We start from the raw sequence: 23,200 nt of genomic DNA on the forward strand, positions 1-23,200 counted from the left end.
ACTGCCCCTCCCTGAGCCTGGTTCTGCTGGAGGTTTCTTCCTGTTAAAAGGGAGTTTTTCCCTTCCCACTGTAGCCAAGTGCTTGCTCACAGGGGGTCGTTTTGACCGTTGGGGTTTTACATAATTATTGTATGGCCTTGCCTTACAATATAAAGCGCCTTGGGGCAACTGTTTGTTGTGATTTGGCGCTATATAAAAAAATTGATTGATTGATTGATTGAAAATAGAAGCAAAAATACAATAATAATAGTAGTAGTGTGTATATGATAATAAGACCCTAAACAATTTCTAAACATATTAAGACAGTAAATTAACATTAAAAATTATGTAATTAAGAGGGAACAAAAGGGTTGAGTTCCTTGTCTAAAAAGTGTTTAGGTCTAAGGTCCAAAAAACACCATTCCAAGCCATTAGAGAAACTGAACAATTTATTACCACCCTTGAAAAATGTCAGCTGCCTATTTTATAAACACTGCACGATTTAGAGTCTGTGGACCCCCACGGGCAACACATTAGTTTATATATATCCTTGACAAAACCTTTCAAATTATTTCTGACAAAATAAATAAATAATAAATAAAACACCCACAGTGTTTCAGGCAAAGAGAATTAAATGATATGTAAAATTATGCAAGACAGAGAGGTGAAAAAGGGAGCAGAGAGGGTATGAAAGAAAGAAAAGACAGACAATGAGAAAGAGATCCAGAGATGTGAAATATAAGCATTCATGAAAGTGCCGAAGCAGAGAAAACTCAGAGAGCAATCAGTGAGAAACAGAAGTGCAAACATGATGAGGGACATTGTTTAGAAAATGTGTCACGCGTGTACAATTGACACTTTCAGCTCAGGCAGACGTGACCTCACTTTACTCTTTCTCCACTCTTATTAACACTGTCTATGTGAGGATTATCTTCTTTGACTTTTTGAGTGCTTTTAATACCATCCTGCCTCTCTTACTGAGAGAAGCTCAGAAAGATGGGTGGCTCCCTCCTTCACTGCCTGGGTTATGGACTACCTGACAGTTCATCAGGCTGGGGACCTGTGGCTCAGGGACAGTGGTGAGCAGCACTGGAGCTCCACAGGGAAGTGTTCTTGCCCCCTGTCTGTTCACTCTGTACACAGCAGACTTTAATTACAACTCTGAGTTGTCTGGTCGGCTAATGGGGATGTGCGCTACAGGAATGGACAGAGTTGGCTGTTCTTCCTCAGGAATCTCAGGTCCTTTGATGTCTGTGGGGAGATGCTGCAGATATTCTATCAGTCGGTGGTGGCAAGCATCCTCTCCTATGCTGCTGCCTGCTGGGGAGGCAGCATCACAGACAGGGATGCCAAGTGGTTAGACAAGCTGGTCGGGAAGGCCTGGTTGGTGTTGGGAACGAGACTAGTCCCACTGGGGATTGTGGTGGAGAGGTGCGTGATGGACAAGCTGCTGGCCATCAAGGACAATGCTAGCCACCCGCTCCACTACCTCCTGTCAGAGCAGAGCAGCAGTCACAGTGGATGGCTAATCTCCCTGCACTCGCAAACTGAGCGGTTCTTCATCCTCACAGCCATCAGACTGTTTAACATCTCAGTCAATGGCCAAGGCTCCTGAGCTGGCTGTTGCTGCCCTCTGACACCCCACTTGGGCACTGTGCAATCAGCTGATGTGCCTTTATTTTAAACATTTTTTTTATTATTTATTATGCGATTTATTAACTGATTTTTTTTTTTTTTTTTTTACCACATTTTTAATATTTGTAATGTTTTATCATCATTGTCATCATTGTTTGCTCAGTTTTTTTTACTTTGGGGAGGGAGATAGCTAGATGGGGGAGGTGATGGTCTAGTGGTTAAGCGTTGGGCTTCAGACCAGCGGATCTTCAGTTCAAACCCCAGCCTGACTGGAAAATCACTAAGGGCCCTTGGACAAGGTCCGGAATCCCAAAGTTGCTCTCGGTGTTTGGTGAATGTCTTGCATGGTAGCACCCTGACATCAGGGTGTGTGTGTGTGTGTGTTTGTATGAATGGGAGGCATCATTGTAAAGCACTTTGTGCTTCTGATGCAGATGGAAAAGCGCTATATAAATGCAGTCTATTTACGATCTATCTATCTATCTATCTATCTATCTATCTATCTATCTATCTATCTATCTATCTATCTATCTATCTATCTATCTATCTATCTATCTATCTATCTATCTATCTATCTATCTATCTATCTATCTATCTATCTATCTATGTCGCTGTTACACACACAAACAATAAAAATATAGCCAGAAGAAACAGTGAGAGAAAGAGAGAGAGAGAGAGAGAAGAATAGTGAGAGGACAATCTTTCTATCTCTCACCTCTGTTCCTTTCTTTGTTTTTAACTCTTTCTTTACTATATTTAGCCATTGAGGAAGTGATTCATAATTGAATGTCTGAGGAAGAGTGCAAGTCATTTATTCATATGGAGGATTAGTGCCGGGGGGGGGGGGGGTGATGGGCATGCATATGGACACCTTGGAACATGATGCTCGGACAAAATGTGCCAAGTGATGATCACATGCCGCCACCTCTAAAAACAACCATCATTCCTCATGAGGACACATTTGCCCTTTTGTCTCCACGTCCGTGCTTCAGAATTGTTCTGCCTCATCCTCACTCTCTCTTTCTTTCCTACTCTGCATTTCTCTACTTCAATCACTCCAGCACCTTCTTCCAGCATGACACAGACACACACAAGCATGTACATACGTCCACATGCCCCCTCACTTAGGGGCCACAGAGGCTAATTGAGTAGTGCCCTTAGTGTTCTCGTAATATGACTAAAGCGTGGCACACGCACACACACACACACACACACACACACACACACACACACACACACACACACACACACACACACACACACACACACACACACACACACACACACACACTTCATTTCCATAAATAGATTTCCCTCTCCTCTTTTCTCCATTCATGCCCACCCCCACATCCCCAATAATGCCTGTTCCCAAGAGGAGCAACCAAGTAGGGAAAAACACACACACACTATAAAAAGAGAGTGTATATTCAACAAGAAATACAGACAGGAGAGAGAGAGAGAGAGAGAGAGAGTAGAACCTCTGTAAAAAATGATAGAATCATCAAACGTGATGATGTTCACCCGGCTTTGTAATGTCATAGAGTCCATTGTTGTCCATTGTTTATTGTTTGTTTGGATCCAAATTAGCTGCAGCTTTTCTGCAGCTACTCTTCCTGGGGTCCAACAGATTTACAAATATAGTAAATCAAAAATACCTTAAAAAAATATATAAAAATAAATGAAAATAAAAATCACATATCAAAACCAAAAACATATCAAATCAAATTAATCATCATCTATGCATGGTGAAAGGGTTGACTCAGATTACTCCTTGTACCGATAAATACTGTTTCAGAAGTTTTTTTAAAGAAATATTCATTTGCAATGAATGTTTCTTTAAAATTGATGCTGATGCAATTGATGGTGATGCTTTTCTCCAGATTCTGCAGCATGAAGCAGATGAGAGTTGGCGAGTCCCCTTGAACTGATTGCCAGTCCATGACTTACTCCTCGCTTACATCATAGCAAATATGCAAGTCACAGATACAAGACATAACATTTTTTTTTCTTTCATAGGTGATTATTGTAATTCTGTGAAACATAATTCAAACAAATTCAGATTTTTAGGCTGAATGAAAGCAGTATTGTTTTCTGGATCAAATAGAAGAAAAATTATGGAAATGTAAAAATAAATAAATAAATCCCAATGAGTATATTGTGGCATTTATGACAGTTTAACATTGTGGAATGGAGCCGTATAATGGAGTAGTTTTCAGAATGTGGCAATGGGCATGAGATCCAGCAGTGGTTCAGATTACAGGGTACTGGGTGTAATCTAACCCTACTTAAGACTTTGTGGGTGTGTGTGTATATATATATATATATATATATATATATATATATATATATATATATATATATATATATATATATATATATATATATATATATATATATATATATATATATATAGTGGGGTAAAAAAGTATTTAGTCAGCCCCTGATTGTGTCCTACTTAGAAAGATGAGAGAGGTCTGTAATCATCATCATAGGTAGCCTTCAACTATGAGAGACAAAATGAGGCAAAAAAAAAAAACAAAATCCAGGAAATAACATTGTAGGATTTTTTTAAGAATGTATTTATAAATTATGGTGGAAAATAAGTATTTGGTTAATAACAAAAATTCAACTCAATACTTTGTAACATAATCTTTGTTGGCGAGGTCAAAAGTTTCCTGTAAGTCTTCACCAGGTTTGCACACACTGTAGCTGGTATTTTGGCCCATTCCTCCATGCAGATCTCCTCTAGAGCAGTGATGTTTTGGGGCTGTCACTGGGCAACATGGACTTTCAACTCCCTCAACAAATTTTCTATGGGGTTGAGGTCTGGAGACTGGCCACTCCAGGACCTTGAAATGCTTTTTACAGAGCTACTCCTTCATTGCCTGAGCAGTGAGTTTGGGATCATTGTCATGCTGGAAGACTCAGGCACGTTGAATCGTCAATGCTCTCACTGATGGAAGGAGGTTTTGGCTTAAAATCTCACAATAGATGGCCCCGTTCATTCTTCCCTTAACACGAATCAGTTGTCCTGTCCCCTTTGCAGAAAAACAGCCCCAAAGCATGATATTTCCACCCCCATGCATCACAGTAGATATGGTGTTCTTGGGATGCAACTCAGCATTCCTCTTCCTTCAAACACAATGAGTTGAGTTTTTACCAAAAAATTCTCTTTTGGTTTCATCTGACCACATGATACTCTCCCAATCCTCTTCTGGATCATCCATATGGTCTCTGGCAAACTTCAGATGGGCCTGGACATGTACTGGCTTAAGCAGGGGGACACGCCTGGCACTGCAGGATTTGAGTCCATCTGTGCATAGTGTGCAGCCTTTGTTACTTTGGTCCCAGCTCTCTGCAGGTCATTCATCAGGTCCCTCTATGTAGTTCTGGGATGTTTGCTCACTGTTCTCATGATCATTTTAACCCCATGGGATGACATCTTGCGTGGAGCCCCAGATCAAGGGAGATTATCAATGGTCTTGTATGTCTTCCATTTTCTTACAGTTGCTCCCACAGTTGATTTATTCACTCCAACCTGCTTGACTATTGTAGATTCACTCTTCCCAGCCTGGTGCACATGTACAATTTTCTTCCTGGTGTCCTTCAACAGCTCTTTGGTCTTGGCCATGGTTGAGTTTGGAGTCTGACTCTTTGAGGCTGTGGGCAGGTGTCTTTTATCCAGATAACAAGTTCAAACAGGTGCCAGTAATACAGGTAACAGGTGGAGGACTGATGTCTGTGAGAGACAGAAATCTTGCGTGTTTGTGGGTGACCAAATACTTATTTTCCACCACCATTTACAAATAAATTCTTTAAAAATACTACAATTTGATTTCCTGGATTTTTTTCTCATTTTGTCTCTCATAGTTGAAGTGTACCTATGTTGAAAATTACAGACCTCTCTCATCTTTCTAAGTTGGAGAACTTTCACAATCGGGGCTGACTAAGCACTTTTTTGCCACACACACACACACACACACACACACACACACACACACACACACATATATATATATATATATATATATCCTGATTTCGTTTAAAGCATAGAGTTCGACGTTCTCTTTGCTTTTCTTTTGTTAGCATCGGGCTTGATCATTCGTCCACCTCTTCTTGATGATTTGTAACTTTTTGACTTTTTATCCTTCGTTCAACTATTGCTGTGTGCCATGTGACCGGGCCCTAAGCTCAGTAAGCACTCTAGCCAAGCCGGCCAGTGGAGCTGATGGTGGCTGCGGACTGCACAAAATGACAAACACATTAGGGTTGTGCTCCAAACCATAAAATATAGAGCAAGATACAACACACCCAGGAACTAATTTAGGAGGCCAGAATGACCACTCTGCAAAACAGAAAGATCTGGCGGCATCCTCTTGTTCAGCTGAGGCTTAAGTAGGGCACCACTGATTGGAAGCAGGTGTGCCACAGCCACAGGTGTCAGTGAAGATCAGCTCCACTGGCAGGACAACACAGGAAGGAGGAATGAAAAACAAAAAGGATCCAGACCCATTCTCTAGACATCAACAATAGTTTTGTTTTCCCTTTAACATTGAGTAATTCCAGAATTTGTTTTCCTATAACTACGTACTACTGGGAAAGGCTCCAGCTCCCTGTGACAATTGATTGGAGTAAGTGGGTATAGAAAATGAATGAATGAATGAATTTTCCTATAACTGCTTTGGAAATTTAAAATGCCATATAAAAGTAATTAAATTTCATTTGTTTGAGGCTTGCTGCATGAAGCTAGAATGTTCAGTTGCTGAACAAAAATTGTTTTGTGTCATATCTGTTGCTTATTTGTCACAAAATAAGAAAGCTGCATGAACAACGTATGCATATGGTGATTCCATCTTTCCACAAATAATTTTGAAAAAAAAAATCAATCAAAAGCAACTTTGCTTTATCCATTAAACCATTCTTATAATATGAAAGTGAGAATAGATTGTCTTTGCTATCTCATCTTTCTTTTCCTGTCTTTTTCTCCTCCTCTCTTCTGTTTGAACCTTCATTAATCTCCGTTTACTGATTTGTGCACTTTCTCCTTGTCCCTTTCTCCCATCATGCTCTGCTCTTTTAAACCTAACTATTTATCTTGTGGCCTTAATGAGACAATAGGATTGATTTAGAAGGAAGCCACCAGAGTGTGTGTGGAACAAATTCAATTAAATATACAATGATACTCTATCGCCTTTTCCTCCTCTCTCTTTCTCTGATGTTATGTATGTCGAGTCAAATGGTCATGTCACAATAAATCACACTGTCCAGGCATGCTACATGCTAATGCTGGTGTAGGTGTGCATGCACTCTTGGTGTGCAGATGGCACAGGCAGAAATAGACCACTAACTGGTCCATCAGAGCTGTAAGTGTGTCTCTCTTAAAGGTGTAGAGCCACTAAGTTTTTTAAGATTTAAGGCATAAAAATTATTTTCTTTGGCACTACTATAATCTATAGACAAGTGGCCTGTGTGTGTGTGTGTGTGTGTGTGTGTGTGTGTGTGTGTGTGTGTGTGTGTGTGTGTGTGTGTGTGTGTGTGTGTGTGTGAGGCTCTGATCTTGGAGAAACTGAAAAACAGAAAAACAGAAAGTTGACAGGACTAATTTCTTTTGGGGAAATAACAACAGCTAATAATGGACATTGTGCTGCAATGCACCATGAGAGTTTGTTTTTTGGGGTTTTAAATGTCATTGTGGTCATGTTATTTTAAGTGTTGTTAGTTTTATTGTTTTCTTGTGCTTTTATGGTTCAGTTGGTTTAGTCAGTTTAGTTAAGTGTCATATTGCTGTTACCATGAGTGAGAAGGATAGTGTGTTTGACGTCTTCCACCACCATCTCTGTTTGTGGGTGTGTAAAAATAAAAGCGTACATGAGTGCGTGCATGCGTGCGTACGTACTTGGATGCGTGCGTGCGTGCGTGCGTGTGTGCATGCGTGCATGCGTGCAAGTGACTTCGACAACAAAGTATGCTTTGTATTTTGGGTCAAGGATGAATGCTGCCAAAACGGACTGTTGATGGGGCTAATACTTTTAGACAAACTATGGAAATTAGCTAACAACACTGAACAAAGAACATTGATATTTACATTCTGGACTCACATGCCATTCCAGCAGGGGGCGGTAAATCATTTATATATTCAAAGCATGTGTGGGTGATTTTATTTAGTCAATTCAATGTAAGTACATAATATAATTGTAAATATGTTAAAAATACATGGATGACAAGAAAGTGAAGACACTTATTTCTATTGTGGTCCATTTAAAAATCAAATGACAAAATAGAAGTAATAACAAAATAAAATAATAATAATACCGATACTACTACTACTACTACTACTAATAATAATAATAATAATAATAGTAATGTGTATATGATATCAAGAATCTAAACAATTTATAAATACATTAAGAAAATAAATTAACATTAACATTTACAAAACATTTACATTCATTTACATTACATTACATTTACCTTCATAATATGACATTGGCAATATGATAAAAATTCAGGCTCTCTAGAAAAAAGACCTGAACTAATACAGCAATGGTTGACACCCATACAGTCGATGACTGTAAGATCATAGATCATGTGGGGGCTTTATCAGACTAGTGTGCCTAAATTTTGAGAGTGGCGACATGACAAGTAAAAAACAATCGGTCACATGACTCGTGGGGCCATCTTGCATTCAAAATAGCGTTTGCTGTTAATCTATCTCCATGTAAATCCAGCTATTTTATTTATTTTTTCACTGAAAATTCCTGGTTGCATTTGGAGGCACAAACAGATACAACAAGGGCTTCAAAGATGTACAAATTTCCTTCAGATCCAAACAGAAGAAAAATTTGGGAAAATAAAGTCAGCCATGTGGGATGGAAGCCGACTTCATCGTCAAAGTTTTGAGAGGTAAATTTATTTTTCAGTCCCATGTACACAGTCACCACAGTCACCGGACAAAAAAGTCCCAAAGTTTTTGTATTATTTTCCATGTAATAAACACCATATATAATGGATTTTGTGCAATGGATTTTCACTCACATCGGATAAAATGTCCCATCCGATCACAATGGATTTTCATTTAACCCTTCGGATGTGGGACCGGAGTCATTTCCGTGATTAAAAGCCTGACCGTTTATTTTTTTTCACATCGTGCTCAGATTCAGAGCCGCAGCCTGTAGCCTGTCGTGCATCTGTTAAATCAGACACAGCAAAGGCTTTTCTGCTTTCACTGCTTCGTCTGCCGTCATATGATAATAGTTTTTTTTTTTTTTGCAGTGCGTGCAGTGTTTCTGTGTAGGCTCTCAGTTGTCCAGGTGGTTTCCAAAGTAGAGAAGCTTGAATCTTCGACTCTCGCATCAAGCAACCCAGTCCAGTCGAAGATTCAAGCTTCTCTACTACAGTGCGTACAATGATTACATTGTGATATTAGATCAAATACATTTGGCAGAAAAAAATTTCAGAGGAAATTTTGACCCGGCCATTAAATGAGGCGCAGGTACCATTCAGGATTCCCCGTAGATATTCAGTGCCTCCTGACTGTAACTAATCCATTACATACATATCGCCAGTAGTGGGAACAGTTGCGATAATCCGATAACAGATAATTATCGAAGATAATGTAATGTTTTCATTATCGGAATATCTTTTTAGATAACTAAAAACTATTATCGGACTAATTATAACCGATAAATTTTTGTCCAATAACTTTTAGACCGATAACGTAGTAAACAAAGCTGAACAGTGGCAAACATTTTCAAAACTTAAAATCATTGAGCACCTACCTGTTAAAAGTGCAAACTTTTAACAGGTAGGTTAAAATATGCGTTCATGACAGCAAACCACAAGTCAGCATGACTTTATTTTCCAAGACCTCCGCCTGACCTGAGCATTGTGATTGGTAGAGAGCTGGTTTTGTGGCTGCTCTCAACTTGCTGCTGTGCTGTAAGCTGTGTAGTAAACAAGTGGTTCCAGCAGGGGGCAGCATCTTCAAACATAGAAGTGTGTGCTCATTGTTTGGGTCTTTTGTGGCTTTTGATGCTTCCAAAAGCAATCGTTAAAACTCAAATTCAGCTTGTTAGTAGTTGCAAATGTACCAGAGACAATACTGGAAGTTATTGGTTATCTGTAACTTCCGATACATTTTTGGGTGGTTTATTGGTTTATCTTTATCAAAGATAACTTTTCAGTTATCTGATTATCTGTTATCAAAGTTAATTTTTTTGGTTATCTGTGCCCACCACTGCATATTGCTCACACTGGATTGCAATGTATTTCCATTAAAAGCCCCAACCAGTCTGAACGTGCAGAGGTACAAATTAAAGTTCAGCTCTGACACTTGGCGATTTGAGGAAAGTGGGACTGGAGTCATTTCCTTGATTAAAAGCCCGACTGTTTATTTTTTTTAAACCGTGTTCAGACTGGGACCTGAAGCCTGACATGCACCTGTTGAATCAGACACAAACAGCTGTGATTTGACACTTTTCTGCTTTCAGTCCTTTGTCTGCCATCATATTTTAAAGTTTTTAGTCTTTACAGCACGAAGTTGGAAAAAGAGGAAATTGTACAGCTTACCTTTGATTTGGAGGTGATGATTGTAGAAAGAAAAGCTTGTTGGGGGTCAAATTAGTCCAGAATAAAGTATAATCCAAATACAAAACTGTCACACACGTCATTGCATGACACAGAGTTACAGAGCTGCAGCTGCATAAATCAGGCTTTAAATTAATTAAATAAATCATTATAAATTGTAAATTTATGTACATTTGATAGCTTAACTATTTTTATATTTACTTTGATAGTACCTGTACCTGGATGTGTTGCTTAAATGATTTTAAAAAAATGTTGAAAATATTAAAGGTTCATTCAGCAGTTCAGTGCAGTTGGACCCCAAATGGTGCCATGTTCTAAGTTGACGCCACTCTCTCAATAAAGGCACACTAACCCAGACTTGTGTGAGGGATTATGGGAAGGACATAGTAATGGCCAATCAGAGTAGAGTGGCACCATGACGTCACTGGCTGGTCTCTCTCTCTGGCTGCACACTACATGTGTCCACATTACCCTCTGTCAGTGGTAACTTCCATTCTTTTCTAAAGCTCATGCATTCGCACACTCACATCCTCCTGCAGACAGCATTAAAAAGAAAATAATATATGCATTATAGAATTCTCCCAGATAAGTATGTTCTCTAAGTATGTTCATTAAAATGAGCTGCAATTTTCCAAGACATTTCTAAAATAAACCTACATTATAATGCTTCGATTTCAGTAAAAACTACATTTTTGTCTGTTTAGTGAAATTTGGGTGGCCCTATAGTTTTAATCACTCTTGGTGCCTTAAATGCGTACACAACACTGGACAAAATGTTTGATAATTGGAGTGACAGCTGGGATATTATCTGAATATATTTCAGGAATCTAAACTGTGACCTTGTCACACCGATCTGTGTAATACTGTCATTGTCCGAACAAACTTGTGGTTATAGTGTAAGATCAACTTATTTATTTATTTATTTATTTATTTTTGGTAAATATCTTAAGGAAATAGATTTGTAGCTATGCGTATAATTTTGACATTTGTCACTTTGTTTTTTGTCATATACGCCAATGAAACTCAAAGTCTGTAATATCTGAATGCACAGGATGGATCCTGAATATCTGGGGATTCCTAACAAGGTTCTGTACACAGGTACTGTGATTGCTGCATGGAGTAATCTCTGATTATTTTCCAGTGAATATCGGTGTTCATCAGGGATGTGTTCTGGATCCTACATGGTTCAAAGATTGCATGGGCTGGGTGTGGGTTTTTCTGTGATTGGCTGGTATTCCATGTCGGCACATTCTTGTTTTGCAGTTGGGGCTTGGTTTGGGTGTGCCTGGTCCTGGTCAGGCTCATTAAAAGTCTGCTGATGAGTCTTTCATTGGAGTCAGGTGTGTTGGAGCAGGGAGACAACTAAGAGTGTCAGGAAGGTGGCTCTTGAGGACCGAACTTGGCCACCCCTGTGATAGATGGTTACTTTTGAGAGGTGGACCAGTTGTCTGTCTAGATGGTTGCCTTGATAATACAGATGCCAACCTGAACCCTGAACCTTGAACCTTTCAAAATGTGAAGCATTTTGCTCATACAGTTTCAAGGACTTCAAAACAGTAAATTGTTTTTGGAAGCAACTGTTTCATCTCTCTCGCCCTTACCCCCCCCCCCCCCCCCCCCACCCCACCCCTTTTTTTGAGTATTTTTGAGTCAACAAACATTTTTGTTCAGATTAAACTGTTTCATTTAGTGTTTCAAATATAGTATTCCTTGACTGACTTTCCTCACTCCGTTTGAGTGGATGATTCTAGCCACCATCATTGCCAATTGTATTGTCCTGGCCCTGGAACAGCATTTACCCGATGGGGACAAGACGCCGCTGTCTGAACGCCTTGTAAGTTTGTCGTGATACAGTCAGTAAGTCACAAACAAACATGTTTAAATTTATGTTCTGATGTCTTATTATTCACTTTTGTGGTGATGAAAGGAAAACTCTATGAATAACTGTACACAAAACACTGATTATATAGCTGTTAAATCCAGAGCTAAACATATCTTTGTTATAGATGTTTGGAAAAGAAGCTAGACGAGCTTACAATGGATTCACAACAATGAAGCAACTTCCCACAAAGACAGAATACTTCTGCTCCAATTCTGAACACAAACTATTGTTGGATTCTTTCTTTCTGTACCTTAAAAATGTTCTTTTAGTTTCTGTCTCTTCATACCTCTCTTGCTTCCTTCAATTACTCTCTCTTGATCTCTTTCCAGGATGATACGGAACCCTACTTCATAGGAATATTCTGTTTTGAATCTGGTATAAAGATCTTGGCACTTGGTTTCGCCTTCCACAAGAACTCCTACCTGAGGAATGGATGGAATGTCATGGACTTTGTGGTTGTGCTCACAGGGTGAGTGTCAAGCAATTGCACACAATGAAATATGTAACTAGATACATGGACTATGATAGAATTAAAGCTGTATGGCCACTGGGGGTTTTTAAGATTTAAGTCATAAAAATAATTTTCTTTGGCACCATTAGAATTTTATTCCTGAGCATTTAAATAAGGGATTCATTTCAATTTTCAATTTATTTTCATTTATATAGTGCCAAATCACAACAGAGTTGCCTCAAAGCGCTTCACACAGGTAAGGTCTAACCTTACCAACCCCCAGAGCAACAGTGGTAAGGAAAAACTTACTTCATAATTTGACATTGGTAATATTACAAAAAACAAAAAACAAAAAAAAAAACTGTGCTGTCTGGAAACAATTCATAGTTTTTCCCCCTGAAGGGGAGAATTTAAAGCAATCAGACATCATGCCCTAAGGTTGACAGGGATGTCATAGATTATATGAAGGTGGTGACAGCCACTCAGAGTAAAGAAAGGCAGTGTGATGTTAGCTGGTTACTTGCTCAAACAAAATGAACCAAGATGGCGGAAAACACTCAGAAACAGCTTATTTCTGTATAAACCTAATATGTTTCTTATATATTTTGAAAACGTTAATGAGAAATAAACACTTCTAAATCTAAAGAATGCTGTTTTTGTAACCATATAATACCTCTGAAGTGATTTACAAGGCATCTTACAGATGTAAATGTGCACACCCTGGAAATACGCATCAAGGAATTGGGTCAGGCTAATGGAATATGGATATATATATAGTTATTATTGAATTCCCCCCGATATATATTGGGGGAATTCCATAACAAATATTTTATTTACCTTTTAACAGCATCTGCAGGTGGACTTTTGAAAAGACCGAAAGTTACATTTGACATTGAGGGATGCATGCACACATAGCATGCACGGTGATGTCTGTGAGATGTCTTGTAAATCACTTCAGATGTGTTATCAGTTTACAAAAGGAGTATTTCTAGTTTTAAAAGAGAACTTATATGTAAAATATCAGAAGCACGTTCAATTTACACAGAAATGCGGCAGTTTCTGAGTTTTTCCACTATGTTGGATTTGCAGCCAGAGAGAAGCCCACTAGTGGCATCATTCTCTACTCTGATTGGCTGTCACTGTGTATTTCCCAGAATCCCCTGTGCAAATCTGGGAAAGCCCCCACATTATCTATGATGTCACTGTCAACAACTGTATTGGTCTCAATCATCGCTGCCGTCAGCAGTTCAAGGCCGTGTGTTCTTTTGATAATTTACCTTTCAGGTGAACTTTATTAATTTTTTTTACACTCAACAAAAAAAGAATGTACACTCAACAAAAATATAAACGCAACACTTTTGGTTTTGCGGCCATTTTGTATGAGATGAACTCAAAGATCTAACACTTTTTCCACATACACAATATCACCATTTCCCTCAAATATTGTTCACAAACCAGTCTAAATCTGTGATAGTGAGCACTTCTCCTTTGCTGAGATAATCCATCCCACCTCACAGGTGTGCCATATCAAGATGCTGATTAGACACCATGATTAATGCACAGGTGTGCCTTAGACTGTCCACAATAAAAGGCCACTCTGAAAGGTGCAATTTTGTTTTATTGGGGGGGGATACCAGTCAGTATCTGGTGTGACCACCATTTGCCTCATGCAGTGCAACACATCTACTTCGCATAGAGTTGATCAGGTTGTCAATTGTGGCCTGTGGAATGTTGGTCCACTCCTCTTCAATGGCTGTGCGAAGTTGCTGGATATTGGCAGAAACTGGTACATGCTGTCGTATACGCCGGTCCAGAGCATCCCAAACATGCTCAGTGGGTGACATGTCCGGTGAGTATGCCGGCCATGCAAGAACTGGGACATTTTCAGCTTCCAAGAACTGTGTACAGATCCTTGCAACATGGGGCAGTGCATTATCCTGCTGCAACATGAGGTGATGTTCTTGGATGTATGGCACAACAATAGGCCTCGGGATCTCGTCACGGTATCTCTGTGCATTCAAAATGCCATCAATAAAATGCACCTGTGTTCTTCGTCCATAACAGACGCCTGCCCATACCATAACCCCACCGCCACCATGGGCCACTCGATCCACAACATTGACATCAGAAAACCGCTCACCCACATGACGCCACACACGCTGTCTGCCATCTGCCCTGGACAGTGTGAACCGGGATTCATCCGTGAAGAGAACACCTCTCCAATGTGCCAAACGCCAGCGAATGTGAGCATTTACCCACTCAAGTCGGTTACGACGACGAACTGGAGACAGGTCAAGACCCCGATGAGGATGACGAGCATGCAGATGAGCTTCCCTGAGACGGTTTCTGACAGTTTGTGCAGAAATTCTTTGGTTATGCAAACCGATTGTTTCAGCAGCTGTCCGAGTGGCTGGTCTCAGACGATCTTGGAGGTGAACATGCTGGATGTGGAGGTCCTGGGCTGGTGTGGTTACACGTGGTCTGCGGTTGTGAGGCTGGTTGGATGTACTGCCAAATTCTCTGGTAGAGAAATGAACATTCAATACACGAGCAACAGCTCTGGTTGACATTCCTGCTGTCAGCATGCCAATTGCACGCTCCCTCAAATCTTGCGACATCTGTGGCATTGTGCTGTGTGATAAAACTGCACCTTTCAGAGTGGCCTTTTATTGTGGGCAGTCTAAGGCACACCTGTGCACTAATCATGGTGTCTAATCAGCATCTTGGTATGGCACACCTGTGAGGTGGGATGGATTATCACAGCAAAGGAGAAGTGCTCACTATCACAGATTTAGACTGGTTTGTGAACAATATTTGAGGGAAATGGTGATATTGTGTATGTGGAAAAAGTTTTAGATCTTTGAGTTCATCTCATACAAAATGGGAGCAAAACCAAAAGTGTTGTGTTTATATTTTTGTTGAGTATATATATATACATACATACATACGAGGTCTGTCCAAAAAGTAATGGAGCTTTTTGTTTTTTTCAAAAACTATATGGATTTGAATCATGTGCACTTGCATCAGCTGAGCTTGAACCTTCGTGCACATGCGTGAGTTTTTTCATGCCTGTCGGTTGTGTCATTTGCCTGTGGGCAGGCTTTGAGTGAGCACTGGTCCAGCCCCCTCGTCGGATTTTCATTGTCAGGGAAATGGCTGAGCGACTGCTGCTTTGCTCCATGAAAAGTTTTTCAGAAACTGTGTGAGACAGCCAGGTGGAAACCATTCGCAAAATTCAGATGGCTTTCGCTGAAGATTTTATCGGCGTCACACAGATTAAGGACCATTACAACTGGATTAAAGACGGCCCACACTGGGGGAGGGCGCGCCGCGCTCCAAGCGGCCATCGACAGGCTGAAACGACCACATCATTTCCAAAGTGAAGGCTGTGTTGATCCGGCATGTCGTGTGACTACCAGAGAAATCGCAGAAAATGTGGACATCAGCACTTTTGCGGCACATTCCACTGTTACAGGAGATTTTGTAATGTATTATATTGTAAGGCAAGGCCATACAATAATTACGTAAAAACCCCAACGGTCAAAACAACCCCCTGTGAGCAAGCACTTGGTGACAGTGGGAAGGAAAAACTCCCTTTTAACAGGAAGAAACCTCCAGCAGAACCAGGCTCAGGGAGGGGCAGTCTTCTGCTAGGACTGGTTGGGGCTGAGGGAGAGAACCAGGAAAAAGACATGCTGTGGAGGGGAGCAGAGATCAATCACTAATGATTAAATGCAGAGTGGTGCATACAGAGCAAAAAGAGAAAGAAATACTCAGTGCATCATGGGAACCCCCCAGCAGTCTAAGTCTATAGCAGCATAACTAAGGGATGGTTCAGGTTCACCTGATCCAGCCCTAACTATATGCTTTAGCAAAAAGGAAAGTTTTAAGCCTAATCTTAAAAGTAGAGAGGGTGTCTGTCTCCCTGATCTGAATTGGGAGCTGGTTCCAGAGGAGAGGAGCCTGAAAGCTGAAGGCTCTGCCTCACATTCTACTCTTACAAACCCTAGGAACTACAACTAAGCCTGCAGTCTGAGAGCGAAGCGCTCTATTGGGGTGATATGGTACTATGAGGTCCCTAAGATAAGATGGGACCTGATTATTCAAAACCTTATAAGTAAGAAGAAGAATTTTAAATTCTATTCTAGAATTAACAGGAAGCCAATGAAGAGAGGCCAATATGGGTGAGATATGCTCTCTCCTTCTAGTCCCCGTTAGTACTCTAGCTGCAGCATTTTGAATTAACTGAAGGCTTTTCAGGGAACTTTTAGGACAACCTGATAATAATGAATTACAATAGTCCAGCCTAGAGGAAATAAATGCATGAATTAGTTTTTCAGCATCACTCTGAGACAAGACCTTTCTAATTTTAGAGATATTGCGTAAATGCAAAAAAGCAGTCCTACATATTTGTTTAATATGCGCATTGAATGACATATCCTGATCAAAAATGACTCCAAGATTTCTCACAGTATTACTAGAGGTCAGCGTAATGCCATCCAGAGTAAAGATCTGGTTAGACACCATGTTTCTAAGATTTGTGGGGCCAAGTACAATAACTTCAGTTTTATCTGAGTTTAAAAGCAGGAAATTAGAGGTCATCCATGTCTTTATGTCTGTAAAACAATAATTGCAGTTTAGCTAATTGGTGTGTGTCCTCTGGCTTCATGGATAGATAAAGCTGGGTATCATCTGCGTAACAATGAAAATTTAAGCAATGCAGTCTAATAATACTGCCTAAGGGAAGCATGTATAAAGTGAATAAAATTGGTCCTAGCACAGAACCTTGTGGAACTCCATAATTAACCTTAGTCTGTGAAGAAGATTCCCCATTTACATGAACAAATTGTAATCTATTAGATAAATATGATTCAAACCACCGCAGCGCAGTGCCTTTAATACCTATGGCATGCTCTCATCTCTGTAATAAAATTTTATGGTCAACAGTATCAAAAGCAGCACTGAGGTCTAACAGAACAAGCACAGAGATGAGTCCACTGTCTGAGGCTATAAGAAGATCATTTGTAACCTTCACTAATGCTGTTTCTGTACTATGATGAATTCTAAAACCTGACTGAAACTCTTCAAATAGACCATTCCTCTGCAGATGATCAGTTAGCTGTTTTACAACTACCCTTTCAAGAATTTTTGAGAGAAAAGGAAGGTTGGAGATTGGCCTATAATTAGCTAAGATAGCTGGGTCAAGTGATGGCTTTTTAAGTAATGGTTTAATTACTGCCACCTTAAAAGCCTGAGGTACATAGCCAACTAATAAAGATAGATTGATCATATTTAAGATCGAAGCATTAAATAATGGTAGGGCTTCCTTGAGCAGCCTGGTAGGAATGGGGTCTAATATGTTGATGGTTTGGATGAAGTAACTAATGAAAATAACTCAGACAGAACAATCGGAGAGAAAGAGTCTAACCAAATACCGGCATTACTGAAAGCAGCTAAAGATAATGATACGTCTTTGGGATGGTTATGAGTAATTTTTTCTCTAATAGTTAAAATTTTATTAGCAAAGAAAGTCATGAAGTCATTACTAGTTAAAGTTAAAGGAATACTCGGCTCAATAGAGCTCTGACTCTTTGTCAGCCTGGCTACAGTGCTGAAAAGAAACCTGGGGTTGTTCTTATTTTCTTCAATTAGTGATGAGTAGTAAGATGTCCTAGCTTTACGGAGGGCTTTTTTATAGAGCAACAGACTCTTTTTCCAGGCTAAGTGAAGATCTTCTAAATTAGTGAGACGCCATTTCCTCTCCAACTTACGGGTTATCTGCTTTAAGCTGCGAGTTTGTGAGTTATACCATGGAGTCAGGCACTTCTGATTTAAAGCTCTCTTTTTCAGAGGAGCTACAGCATCCAAAGTTGTCTTCAATGAGGATGTAAAACTATTGACGAGATACTCTATCTCACTTACAGAGTTTAGGTAGCTACTCTGCACTGTGTTGGTATATGGCATTAGAGAACATAAAGAAGGAATCATATCCTTAAACCTAGTTACAGTGCTTTCTGAAAGACTTCTAGTGTAATGAAACGTATTCCCCACTGCTGGGTAGTCCATCAGAGTAAATGTAAATGTTATTAAGAAATGATCAGACAGAAGGGAGTTTTCAGGGAATACTGTTAAGTCTTCTATTTCCATACCATAAGTCAGAACAAGATCTAAGATATGATTAAAGTGGTGGGTGGACTCATTTACATTTTGAGCAAAGCCAATTGAGTCTAATAATAGATTAAATGCAGTGTTGAGGCTGTCATTCTCAGCATCTGTGTGGATGTTAAAATCGCCCACTATAATTATCTTATCTGAGCTAAGCACTAAGTCAGACAAAAGGTCTGAAAATTCACAGAGAAACTCATAGTAACGACCAGGTGGACGATAGATAATAAGAAATAAAACCGGTTTTTGGGACTTCCAATTTGGATGGACAAGACTAAGAGTCAAGCTTTCAAATGAATTAAAGCTCTGTCTGGGTTTTTGATTAATTAATAAGCTGGAATGGAAGATTGCTGCTAATCCTCCACCTCGGCCCGTGCTACGAGCATTCTGGCAGTTAGTGTGACTCGGGGGTGATGACTCATCCTTGTCATTTCATTGGTGGTTTGTATGTCATGTGACATGGATTATTTGTACTGTTTGCCATTGTGTTCCATTTACCATGCAACTTTGGTGCTCTTTAGCCTGCAATTTTGGCACTATACCTTTTGTGCTATTACACACCGTGAACACCAGCTGTGACAGCACTTTCTTAAAAAAAACATGGTGGGGTTTGTTTTGGTGACAGACAGATTTGAACGGGCTTATTATCATTATCATTATGTCATAAACCGTCTGGAGGCATGTACAGTATTCGCTGGGATGTCTGTAGCTGAAGAACAAGCGCTGTTGTATGAAAAACTTTACAAATTTCTGTCATGATTTTTTTGGATTGGCTTGGACTGCTATTCAAAGATAGTGTTGGACTGTTTGGAACCTCTTGACCTCAAAGGACCAGCGACGTATACCAAAATGTAAGTCCATTTTCTCTTGTTTCTAAATTAATAAAATATCAAATGACAAGGATCTATTTTAGGTGTTATATAAAAAAAATGAATGTTTTTTCATTTGTGCAATGAATGACTCATTGAAAGGAACATTACATCTTTCACCTCATGAAATATTTTTACTGTTGGTTTCGTAAACATTCATTATTTGTATACTAGACAATGCAAATTTTGATTGTATTGGTATTGTCATATTATGAATCAACTATTTAAAGGCTAATAATTAAAATTATCGTGGTGCCAAAGAAAATTCTTTTTATGCCTTAAATCTTAGAAAATGTAGTGGCCCTATACTTTTAATTAAGAATGTTAATTAAAAGTTCTTAATTAAATTAACTTTTAATTAAGAACTGTTTATTAAGGAAGGATTTGGTTATTTTCCATTTGGTGTGGTGTGCTGCAATCTGATACAATTCATACATTCATATCCATCCATGGTGAATTTCATTCAACCAAAAGTGGCATTGCTTATCTTCAAATGCATAGTTCATGACAAATCAATACCTTCTTCAAGTTTTTTCTGTTGTGCTGCAGAACACTGGTGCTATCTCTGCTCAGTTTTTGTTCATCTCTGGGGGCAGCACCACATACAGTAGCAGAAAGTGCCGTGTAGAAGAAGCCCAGAAGAAGAAGCCAGATGTTGCTAGCTGATTTATAATGTTAAAATGCAGCTATCAATTATTTCATCATACATTTAGATGTATTTGGGGGGTCTGTGTATCAATGGAGTCATATCTATTACTTCAAAATCAAATTTCGATTCACACTGGTGAATTTTTACACCCTTGACGTCATATTTTTACACACAGACTGAAACACTCTAAACACTTAGGTTGTTAAGAAAATATTTTATGGAAATAATTTTAAAATTTGCTGCTGGATAGATGTATTGGGAAAGAAAGATGCAGGTTATTATGTTTTTTTTCAGCGTGCATTGTATGTGTATTTGTTGGTTTTGAGCTGTCCTTCCACTGATCCTTTGCCCTAATGAAGGGCCCCATTGTGGGCAAGACAGCAGCAACATCACAGAGCAGACCTGCAGGTAGCCAGGAGCCTGGGTAGTGAGCAAATGTCACCATAATACAGAGACGCTGCAAGACGGTAGGTGGTCACATGGGGAGGGGTATAGAGGGAGCAGATAGAAAAGATGGGAAGAAGAGAGAGATAATTCAAGATCACAGAGAGTGTAAGGACAAGAGACAGTAAAACAGGAAAGGAGAGAGGAAACAGAAATAAATACCAAAAAATACAGTAAAGAAGAAGTAAAAGGGAGGAGATAATGTGACAAAAGAAAGATCTCTGCAGGCTTTTTCAGAGCCTTTGACGCTAATCTGGTAGAAAAAGCATCCAAATCTCTTACACTTTTGAAGTTGGCATCAGTTCACAATATTATACACTATACAGGGACAATGTAGTCCGTGATGTTGTGCACTGACTTTGTGTGCTTCCAAAAAAAAAGAAAAAGAAGAAAAGAGACTTTGTGTAGCTCCTCAGTCCAGCGAAAAATCAGGTCAGAAATTTGTCCAGCTTTTCATCCTAACAGCTCTTCATGCCTCCAGACAGTTTTCAGTGTAGTGGATTTGTTTTGTTGTGTTAGAAGAATTAGCAGCATCAATTAGTTCATTAAAATCATCGGCCGCCAGCAAAACAAACTCAGCTTTGTTTAGCTAAACGCTGCCCCCGGAAGTGTGAGCATACGCGGTGGTCGGGGCGTGCAATAGTACATTTCATATAGCACCAAAATTGCATGCTAAAAAAGAACTATTGCATGATCAATGAAACACAACGGCAAATTTTATGAATAATCGATATCATGTCACATACAACCAGTGGTGGGCTCACCTAACCAAAGATTTGATAGCCGTTAAACCGCTAACTAAAAAGTTAACTTTTATAAAGCTAAACCAATAAATCCCTAAAAAATGTAGCAGAAGTTACAGATAAAAGCTAAACCAATAACTTTCAGTATTGATTTCAGTACACTGTCAGCTACTGACACAACAACGAGTCAGTGCGTCTGTCTCAGATCGGCCTTCTCTCAGCAAGAGAGACCTGGTGATCAGAGAGAAAGGAGAGAAGGATAAAAAAAAATTCTCTTTTCATTTCAGTGGAGGCTTGCACAGGCAGACAGTTTTGACTTATAGTTATAATTTTATAATTTTGGTTTTCAAAGTTATCTACACTCAACAAAAATATAAACGCAACACTTTTGGTTTTGCTCCCATTTTGTATGAGATGAACTCAAAGATCTAAAACTTTTTCCACATACACAATATCACCATTTCTCTCAAATATTGTTCACAAACCAGTCTAAATCTGTAATAGTGAGCACTTCTCCTTTGCTGAGATAATCCATCCCACCTCACAGGTGTGCCATATCAAGATGCTGATTAGACACCATGATTAGTGCACAGGTGTGCTTAGACTGCCCACAATAAAAGGCCACTCTGAAAGGTGCAGTTTTATCACACAGCACAATGCCACAGATGTTGCAAGATTTGAGGGAGCGTGCAATTGGCATGCTGACAGCAGGAATGTCAACCAGAGCTGTTGCTCGTGTATTGAATGTTCATGTCTCTACCATAAGCCATCTCCAAAGTCGTTTCAGAGAATTTGGCAGTACATCCAACCAGCCTCACAACCGCAGACCACGTGTAACTACACCAGCCCAGGACCTCCACATCCAGCATGTTCACCTCCAAGATCATCTGAGACCAGCCATTCGGACAGCTGCTGAAACAATCGGTTTGCATAACCAAAGAATTTCTGCACAAACTGTCAGAAACCGTCTCAGGGAAGCTCATCTGCATGCTAGTCGTCCTCATCGGGGTCTCGACCTGACTCCAGTTCGTCGTCGTAACCGACTTGAGTGGGCAAATGCTCACATTCGCTGGCGTTTGGCACGTTGGAGAGGTGTTCTCTTCACGGATGATGTGAAGGAGATGTGTTGCACTGCATGAGGCAAATGGTGGTCACACCAGATACTGACTGGTATCCCCCCCCAATAAAACAAAACTGCACCTTTCAGAGTGGCCTTTTATTGTGGACAGTCTAAGGCACACCTGTGCACTAATCATGGTGTCTAATCAGCATCTTGATATGGCACACCTGTGAGGTGGGATGGATTATCTCAGCAAAGGAGAAGTGCTCACTATCACAGATTTAGACTGGTTTGTGAACAATATTTGAGGGAAATGGTGATATTGTGTATGTGGAAAAAGTTTTAGATCTTTGAGTTCATCTCATACAAAATGGGAGCAAAACCAAAAGTGTTGCGTTTATATTTTTGTTGAGTATAGAAAGCTAATCCACTAATGAAAACGTTAGCGTTGATAATTAGCAGTTAGCAGATTAGTGGAACTGTGCTCACCACTGCATACAAACCACCAATCAAATGACTAGGATCCACTGAGCCATTATATAAACAAGAACAGTGGAGACAAGTAGTTGAATAAAGTTGAAAAAATGCAACAGGGACATGGAAAACAATAAATAAGTAAATAAATAAATCTTAATTTAAACAAAGGTTTACATATGGCCCTGCATGCCTGACCAATTGGCATGCAAAGAGCAGTTGTGGAGTTATCAGTCAAACCACTTTGAAATAAACCTTTTTAT

General features: G+C 39.6%; 1 protein-coding gene across 1 annotated transcript in view; it reads left to right on the forward strand.

Moving 5' to 3' along the window:
* cacna1aa (calcium channel, voltage-dependent, P/Q type, alpha 1A subunit, a) overlaps nucleotides 1–23,200 on the forward strand; it is a 327,384-nt gene that overhangs the window by 88,655 nt on the left and 215,529 nt on the right. The window contains 2 exon segments of the mRNA XM_034189657.1: nucleotides 11,929–12,034; nucleotides 12,412–12,551. Of these exon segments, the coding sequence (XP_034045548.1) occupies nucleotides 11,929–12,034; nucleotides 12,412–12,551 (246 nt within the window).

Source organism: Thalassophryne amazonica, chromosome 16 (assembly GCF_902500255.1).
Source record: "Thalassophryne amazonica chromosome 16, fThaAma1.1, whole genome shotgun sequence".
Lineage (NCBI taxonomy): Eukaryota > Metazoa > Chordata > Actinopteri > Batrachoidiformes > Batrachoididae > Thalassophryne > Thalassophryne amazonica.